General features: G+C 36.8%; 1 protein-coding gene across 2 annotated transcripts in view; it reads left to right on the top strand.

Moving 5' to 3' along the window:
* LOC115211563 overlaps positions 1-10092 on the top strand; it is a 389040-nt gene that overhangs the window by 301711 nt on the left and 77237 nt on the right. For both annotated transcript variants that reach the window (XM_036501657.1, XM_029780127.2), the window contains 2 exons: positions 52-165; positions 4682-5012. In XM_036501657.1, coding sequence (XP_036357550.1) covers positions 52-165; positions 4682-5012 — 445 coding nt within the window. The remainder of the gene's footprint in view (positions 1-51; positions 166-4681; positions 5013-10092) is intronic.

The following is a 10092-nucleotide window of genomic DNA, read 5'->3' as shown; positions in this document are numbered from 1 at the left end:
TGAAAGGTATATCTTTAAAAGGTTGCTATAGTGTTTCATTCTTTGTTTCAGCTGAACTACGCACAGGTGTGTTTAGTGGCGTAGGGATGAGACTTCTTCCTGAAGGAGATCCTAGAAGTGAAACGCTTCCAGAACCAAACACCAGCCACATGAGGGAGCTTGCTGGTAAGTATGTTCTTCTCTTCTCTAACAAGTCTTTACCAGTTCAAATATGCTTGGGGGCGTATTCAAACCCTTAAGAAAGCCATTCACTGTGTTTTGTTGTGGAGAAAATTTATCACTGTAGACAAACAGTGTAAATACACTTAAATCAACTCAGTATTTACATCGTTTGTCTGCAGCAACAAATTACTCCATGACAAAACAAAGTGAATGGCTTTCTTGCAGGTTGGAATATTCCTCAAGCATATTTGAACTGGAAGTAACTTTGTATTTATACACGTCACTGCTATTTAGTAATTTGTTTGCAGTGAGCCACCGATTAGCACTACCAGTCATTGTACGATGATGGGAATGTCATAACAGAGACAATCTCTCTTGTCAGCTTACAATTCACCCTTTCCAGTTTCTTTGACTGAAGAGGAGATAACCATGCCAAAATGCTTGCATTTCGCAGTCTGGGTAGGTTGTGCTGTAAGCTGATCTTGGTGTATGTACACCATTTGTCTACAGTGGCAAATTTCTCCAGGACAAAATACAGTCAATGACTTTCTTATGGGTCCAAATATTCCCCGAGTATATTTGAACTGGTAATAACCATGTATATAATGTACATCACTGCTTAGTGCTTCTACCTTGTGAATTGTTCTCTTCTTTATCTCAGTCAGAGAATTACTGAAATTCATTGAAATATTCAGATTGGTTTGATTCTGAATATTGGCATTGCATGTGATCTTGATATCTAATATTATTTTTGATTTGAGCACAAAGCCAGTAGTTATGAGAGAAGGGGATTATTTAATCAACTTAAGTGGGATGAAAAGTTGACCTTGGCAGGATTTGAAATCAAAATGTCTAAATTCCACATCTAATACTAAAATCTAACTATATATCTATTTGCCCTATATTGATATCTGTAGGTTTGAAAAAAAGAAGATATTGCCTATCATTGAAGTAAAAAAAATTGGCAGCTGGGATGTCATTTCTGCTTCTAAGCCCACAATTGTGGAGTAGTTGGGGTATCCATTGTTGACTCAATAGACTGAAACAAAGAAAGCATCTTACTAAAGGAGAATAACAGTACCTAGAATGAGATTGGAATTGTTTGAATTTCTTCTAAATATTGCTAACATACCCAAAGTTATCATCCATAGAATAAGTAGTACACAAGATACCAGCTTTAATACCTAAGACATCTTCAATTTTTTTGACAAAGTGTAGCATAAAAGACCACTTCAAAACCCGACCAAGTATGGCATAACTAGTAGTCTTCTTTACCATTAAATCATTTCTGATAGGAAGAAGTTCTGAAGTTGCTGTCAACAGTGGTATTTATAAAATCAGTGTAAGCATATTCCAGGGATCTGTCCTGGAACCTACACTCTTCCTGCTGTTTATCAATGATTTACTTGACACAATAATAAGATCCTTTATTAATATATAAAGAATGCCACACACTTGGACCTAGCAGAAGATCTTCCCAGTGACCTAACTGGGATTGTGTTATAAAGTGAGAAATTGCTGTATATAGTATTACATACATGATTAAATAGTTTTTAGTATTTAGTTGTGCCTCTCTTAGCTAAACTAATGATAGATTTAAAATTGTCTTTAATCAATAATGTTGATGAAATATATACTAGTTATATATTGGGGGATATTTTAGGCTGTTGTACTATTGTTTTCTTTTGGCATTGTATTAAAGAGTAATTTCTTTGGATCTGATAGTTACTGATTTATAATCTTAACTCAAAGCCTTATATGCTCAGTGAGAAGGTTAAGTCAGGATAATCAGTTTTGTACAGGAGCAGTGCCTATTTCCTGTTGCTATTAGTTGGATGAAAGGTGAAAGGAATCTTAGCAGATTTTGAACTTAGAATGAAAAGACATGTAACTAAATAATACAAGGTATATAGCCCACATCCCGACTTCTTGCCACTTCCCCAACTCTTTAATCTAATATTTATTACAAAGTAACTATATTATAACAGTGAGATGAAATACTGTCAACACACTAGTAATTTAATGTTTGTTCTAGCTGTCTTGAAAAGTATTACAAAGAAATTTTTCAAAAGTACAACCTGATTACATTCATTAGTGCAATTTCGTTATTTGATATTTGTCAAGAACACACTAATTACTTGTGTATAATAAAATCCCAGTACACTGCCAATCTTCATCTCTCTACAACAAGTATAATGTCTGACAGACAAAGATAATGCTGGTAAATGTCTGAAGACCTGGCAGTTTTCTTTTCTTTACTTTTTGTAGTGTAAAATATTTAGGAAACATCTGTGTCATCTATTGAATTTGGCAAACTTAGTTCTGATGGGAAACTCTCCAAACTGGAGGAGCTAGGGAATGAAGTTTATCACAACACCTTCTATAGAAGTAATAGTAGAAAAGGGCCAGCCTGGCAACATTATGTCAGTAAAAGAATAGAGTTTCAAAACGATCTTGTCACCAACTTAACTATGTATTTGATTCAAGAGTGGATTGTATATATTTAGAGGAACTTGTCCAAATGTGTGAGCAGCACACCATTTTTGGGTGGACCTGGCACTTATAGAGATTCTACAGGACTTCAAGTGCTGGAATCTTTTGGAGGGGATTGCAGAATAAGCCCACCATTGTAGCTGTGCTGCCTCTTTGGCAGCAAATGTACTGTAGATGTTCCAACTCAAAACAAATGTGAATTGAATGCATACAGTGTAGCTAAACAAGGAAACTCTTTCAAACAGTCCTATTGGGGGAAGGTCAGAAATTTCATGATAGTGATGGCCTTTGAAGCATTAAATGTAACAAGCGATTTGTTTTTTTTATTACACAATTCCAGTTAAACAACTGGAAATATATGCTGCTAGGTTCAAATGTGTGGCATTCTTTATATATATTAATAAAGGAGCTTATTACTGTGTCAAGTAAATCAGACCCTGGAATATGCCTACATTGATTTCCATTGATGGACATTAATGTTACACCATTTCTGGGGCTTATTAACTTCAGGTACCTGAACAGGATTGCAAATAAATCATTTTGCCAGTCCATGACTCCTGGATGAGATTAGAGGTGAGCTATCTCGCCTGTCCAAGACTTTCAAATTTTCTAATACCTGGTGCTTTGAGAGAGTATTCTCCACTAAACAAGATTGCAGCCTACCAGCAAATATGCCAGGCATATTCATTAAGTATATGTGGTTGATAATGTTTATTACACTAGTACTGCTTCTATTTCATATTTGAATTTATTTTTACATATGTATCATGCAGGCATACCAGCACATAGCTTTCACACTATATTCATATAAGTCATAGACAGGCAAAATGATTCATCTGTGGTCCCGTTTGAGTATGCGATGTTAATAAGCCACAAAAATGTGAAAACATCAATGTCTACTCCTGGATGTCATTAGAAGAGTATTATCTTGCCTGTTCATGACTTTCAGGCATTTTGAGAAAGTATTCTCCACTCTACTAAATTGCGGCCTGTTAGCAAATACATGCAGTTAATGTGTAGTTCATAATGTTTATTATACTAGTGCTGCTTCTGTTTCATATGTGTGTGTGTGTGTTTGTGTGTGTGTGTGTGTGTTATTCTTTGTATACTGAAGATGAAAAATTGATGTAACCTTGATATTCTGTTGATCTGAAGTGCTAGCCTTCTATAGTTGCATTTTTTTTCTGTAAAATGTCCAATTGTAATATGCAATTTATAGCATACACACTAGTGATTTGTTATACAAAAACAAAAAAATTTTGCATGATGTTAGCTGCAAAACAGCTGTCATCCTATGGATATCAACTGGGGAAATATATACATATATGTAAATATATGTATATATATTCATTTCATACCTCCTGTCTTTCTTTATATTCTGTATGTTATATATATATATATATATATATAGTGAGATTTACAAAAAAACACAAAAGACAAAGACAGGTGTGTAAACAACAAACAGATATCATAAAATATATTTGCCAAGTAAATGTGGTGGTCCCATAGAGAATTATGTTACTGTTGTCTTTAGCTCCAGGAAGACATCCAGCTGGCTAATGACATACTGTGTCCAATTAGTATTTGTGAGGGGAGGTCATCACTTCCATATCTAGCCTTATCACATGTATCACGTGAGGCTAGAGATGGGAACGATGACCTCCCCTTGCAAATACTAATCAGACACAGACAGTGTGTCGTTAGCCAGCTGGAGGAGATGCCTTCCTGGGGCTAAAAACAACAGCAACATAGTCCTCTATGGAACTGCCACATTTAGTTGGCAAATATATTTTATGATTCTGTCTTGTTACTGTTTACCTCTCACTCAGAGATTTAATATAGCCTATATATATATATATATATATATATATATATATATATATAATATATATATATATATATATATATATATATATATATATATATATGTATATTGCTGTTGTGTAATGCTAAATCTTTTTGAGGTTGAGGTTTCAATGATTTTTTTTTTTCCTTCTGATATGTGTATCTCTTATTTCTCTTCTAGTGGCTGCTGCAAACACCCGTCATGAACATCAATCCAGAAGTCGGAGCCCCTCTTCACAGCAGCGACACCATCATCATAATCAACAGCAACAACAACACCAGCACCATCATCATCGTCATCATCATCATCATCATCATTACAGTCCGTCGGTGCCCTCTTTGGCACAGTTATGTCTTCAATACATTGCTGCACACTTCCTGAATCCGAAGGAGCACACTGTACCTTTACATGGCTTGTCAGAACAGCCAGCTCAAGCTCTTTTGGATTACTTACGAAAGGAAAAGCTCTTGAAACCGCGAACATTTAGAATTTTACATGCATTTTTGCCTTGGTTAGTCTATTAATACTTTTATGTCTTCTTCACTATTTTTTCCCTGATCCTGCTAACATAATTGCATTTTTAGAAAGTTTCATGCAGGTACCTGGAATGCCTATGTGGTTAAGAAGCTCACTTTGTAACCATGTTCATTCTGGTTCAATCCTACTGCTTGGCACCTTGGGCAAATATTTTTGCACTAAGGTCCGAGACTGACCAATGCTTGATGAGTGAACTTAATAAACAGAAACTGTGGAAACTCATTGTGTAGTATGTATGTATGTATGTGTGTGTGTGTGTCTATATCTCTTTGTATATACATATGTGTATATGTGTGTGTATTCTTTTATATGTTTCAGCCTTGAGGCTGCGGCCATGCTGGGGCACCATATATATATATTTTATCTTTTACTTGTTTCAGTCATTTGACTGCAGCCATGCTGGTTCACAGCCTTGATGGGTTTTTATTTGAACAACTTGAGCCCAGGACTTGTTTTTCTTAAGCATGCTACTTATTCTATCAGTTTTTTCTTTGTTGAATCGCTAAGTTACAGGGATATAAACACACCAACACTATTTGTCAAATGATGCTGTGGAACAAACACAGACACAAAGGCACACACACACACACATATATATATATATATGATGGGCTTCTTTCAGTTTCTGTCTACCAAATCTACTCATAAAGCTTTGGTTGGCCTGAGGCTATAATAGAAGTCACTTGCCTAAGGTGCCATACAGTATTTATATCTATATATATATAAAACAGAACATAAGCCTACAAGCAGACAGCAGGTATCAAGTCAGATTGTAACATATTTAATCTAATGCAAGAAAAACTAGTATATCATCATCATTATCATCATCATCATTTAATATATGCTTTCCATGCTAGCTTGGATTGGATGGTTTGATGTGGAGCTGGCCTACAGGGAGCTGTCCTGACTCCATCTGTCTATTAAGACATAGTTTCTATGGCTGAATGCTTTTCCTAATGCCAACCACCTTACAGAGTGTGTTTGGTGCATTTTATATGCCACCGGAATGGGTCTATTTATGTAGCACCAGCATGGGTGCACTAATGCAGCACTGTCTTACCAAGTACAGCAAATTGCCACATCTTCCAGTCCCTTGTCATTTCCTCAGTAAAGCCCAGCATCTGAAGATCCTTTCTCACCACTTTGTCCCATATCTTCCTGAGTTTACCCCTTCCACAGGTACCTTCCTCAATTAGAGCTCAGCACTTCTTTATGCAGCTGTTCTCATCCATGACCAAACCAATGCAGTGTTCTTTCTTGCACACAGCATTTGATGCCTTTTTCTGCCCAGTTTTCCTCTTAAATCATTTATACTCTGTCATGCATGCACACTGACATTACCCATCCAGCAGAGCACGCTAGCTTCATTTCTTTCAAACTTTCGCAAGTCCTCTGTAGTCAAAGCCCATGTTCCACTGTCAAGTAACATAGCTGTATGCCCACAAGCATCATACAATCTGCCTTTCACTCTGGGGAAGAGGCCCTTAGTTACCAACAAAGGTAGAAGCTCACTGAACTTTTCCAAGTCTGTTCTTATCCTAGCAACTACACTTTCAGAACTCCCTCCCTCACTGCTAACTTGGTCTCTTAAATAACAGAAGCTATCTACTACTTCTAATGAGCCATTTGAGCATTTGAGGGAACCTATTGTCTGCATGTTTTTAGTGCTTATTGTACCTGCATATTTGCCACACACAAAGACTATATTCTCCATTAACCTTCCTTTGATACTGCTGCACCTCTTGTGTGTCAAAAGCTTGCATTGGGTACAACATATGGAGTTTCTAGCAACACCTGTCTTACATATCGAACAGGGCAATCTCCCAGAGAGTGATGTGTCTGATTTCCTGCTCATTAGGACTTTGGTTTTTGCTAAATTAACCTTAAGGCCCTTAGATTCCAGAGCTTGTTTCCACACCTGAAATTTCTTCTGTAAGTCAGGTAGTGATTCAGCTATAAGAACAAGGCCATCATCCAAGAAGAGCTCCCTGAGGCACCTGGTCCTGAAAATCCTCTGCTAAGGCCTGGAGGACTAAGATAGCACTGAGCCTTAGTGGACTCATACCTGTACACTGCATTCATTGCTATACTCATTGCCAAACTTACTGACAGCATCCCTGTACATAACTTGTACCACTCTAACTAACCACTCATCTATCCTGCATTGACCACCGGATAAGGGAGCAGGGGACCCTGTCAAAGGCTTTCTCCATGTTGGCAAAAGCCAGGTACAGAGGTTTATTTTTGGCTAAGTATTTCTCCTACAGATGCATAATCAGGAATATGGCATCAGTTGTGCATAAATCCTGGCACAAATCCGAACTGCATCTCATCTACACTAACTCCCTCACTAATTAATTGAGCTATGATCCTTTCTGTGACTTTCATCGCCTGACCCAGCAATTTGATGTCTTTGTAATTATTTCTGTCTCAGGTGTCACCTTTGCTTTGTAGCAAAAGATCCTGACAGAATAAGCAAACAAATTAGTAATGGGGTTAATTTATTTGACTAAGACAAAAAAAAAAAAAAATTTCAAGGCAGTGCCCCAGTATAGTTATGGTTCAGTGAAAAAAAAAAAGAACATAAAAGGTAATGTAGCTGTGTGTGTGGCATTGAGAAAGCTAGTTTATCCAGGTATATTAAATTCAAAACATTCACCTGATTTACATTATGATGTAGCTGATGAGATTTTCAAGGAAGCTAAGATCATCGTCATCATTTAATGTTCGTTCTCCATGCTGGTATGGGTTAGATGGTTAGACTGGAGCTGATGAACCAGAGAGCTGCACCAGGTTCCAGTCTGATTTGTCATGGTTTCTACAATTGGCTGCCTTTCCTAATGCCAACCACTCCAAGAGTGTAACGGGTGCTTTTACGTTCTACTGGCACATGTGTCATTTACATGACACCAGCAATGACCACGATTGTCATGGCACTCTCAAGATGAAAATAGTTTTACAACTAATAACTCTGCTCTGGATATAATTCAACTCTAGTTGCCAAATATTCTTTTTGTACTTCTTTTGTTTGTTAACTTTGTCTTAATGTGTGTGGCTCAGATATCCTCAACAATACTAAAATATCTTTAAATGAGTTGATTGATGTAAAATTTGATTTATGAGAATGTGACATCTTCAGTATATCTGTATATATTGGTTGTTTGTTTTATGAATTCATCATCAAATGTGACCTTCTGATTTTTTTAATGAATATATAAATACATACATATATATATATACATATATACACACACACACACACACACACACACACACATATATATATATATATATATATATATATATATATATATATATATATATATATATATATATATATATATACATACATACATATATACACAAGCAGTCAGGCAAGCATGTAGCTGTACATACATACACACACACACACACACACACACACACACCACACACACATACATACATACATGTGTATGTATCTATCATCATTGCCATTTAATGTCTGTTTTTCATGCTGGCATAGGTTGGAAATTTATATTGATGTGTTATATATATATATAAACACACACACACACACACATGTAAATATATATATATATATATATATATATATATATATATATATATACACACATACATACATATATACAGGGCGCAATGGGTAAATTGTTGCTATTTCATTTTTTTTTCATTCATGTGCATTATTTGTTTTTTTATTTTGTCAGCTATGCAATATAGTAGGGTCAGTTGGGTACCATCTGTGAGAAAAACAGCACCATGATGCAATTCATTCTGCCAGAAATTTGGAAACGATGTGCTGTTAAGCTTGATATTTGCACAGGAAGATCCAGTAGTAACATTTCAGAGTGTTTGGATGTCAATCTGAGGGCAGTGCAGGGGATTCAGAAAGTGTGGAATGAATCTAATGGTGATTATGAAGCAGCTCGGAAAACTCACTCTGATCATTGTGATAAGAAAAGAACTCCTGAATTTGTTGGTGAGGCCATGATTGACTATGATCCCTCCAAGTCAATCAGGTCCACTGCCAGGGACATAGGAGTGTCTGAATTTCTTATCAGGCAGGTATTGCATGAAGACAATTGGTATTCCTCATACAAGATGAGAAAGGGCCAATTTTTATCTCAAGCCATCAAGAACAAGAGGAAAGACTGTGCTATGAATCTTTTGAACAAACTCAAGCATCCACTCCAACTGAACATGCTTTGGTTTTTCTCAGACGAGAAAAAATTTCTACCAGGATCAGATGGTGAACACACTGAACAACCGTTGGCTTGCCATATCCCCAAAACATATACCGAGAGTGATAATCAACCATTCAGTCAACATCATGGTGTGTGGAATGATCACTAGTGATGGAGATGTTATGCTTCCAGTCATCTTCCTACAGCCTCAGACTCAACATGGAGGCCTACATTAAGTGCCTAGAGGAGGTAGTGCTGCCCTAGGTCAAGAGAGTCTCTGCTGGAAGACCCTATCATCTGGCAACAGTACTCTGCACCACGCCACACAAGCAGGAGAACCCAGTCATGGTTGTCAGACAATTTCTGTAACCACATCACCCCTAACATCTGGCCACCTAATTCCTCAGAATACAACCCCCTTGATTATTATGTGTGGGTGCACTTGAGTGAAAGACCAACAAAACTCCCTGTAACACCAAAGATGAACTGAAGGCAAAGATTATTGCAGTATTCACTAACTTCAACAAGAAGACCATCCAGATAGTTGGTGGTGATTCCAAAGTCATCTGGTAGTCGTGGTTGAAGCCTATGGCGATTTTATTGAATAAATATACTCTTTAGTATTTCAAGATATTTTTATGTAATTTTGGTAAATATATCTGTTAGCAAGTTAAAAAACTGTTCCAGACTACTGTCTTTTTTGGGAAGGTATCTGCAACTGGATGCCCATCCTAACATCAACCACCCTACATAGTATACTGGGTGCTTTTTACATGGCACCAACAGCTGTGAGGTCACTAGTTAATTTACAAGATAAGGCTCCCCTCAACCAAATGAAGAGTTGTATTGAGGGATGTGGTTTTGTGTCAG

The sequence above is a fragment of the Octopus sinensis genome, linkage group LG1 (genome assembly GCF_006345805.1).
Source record: "Octopus sinensis linkage group LG1, ASM634580v1, whole genome shotgun sequence".
Lineage (NCBI taxonomy): Eukaryota > Metazoa > Mollusca > Cephalopoda > Octopoda > Octopodidae > Octopus > Octopus sinensis.
Note: the sequence above shows the minus strand (reverse complement) of the source record. Positions and strands in the feature narration are given on the sequence as shown.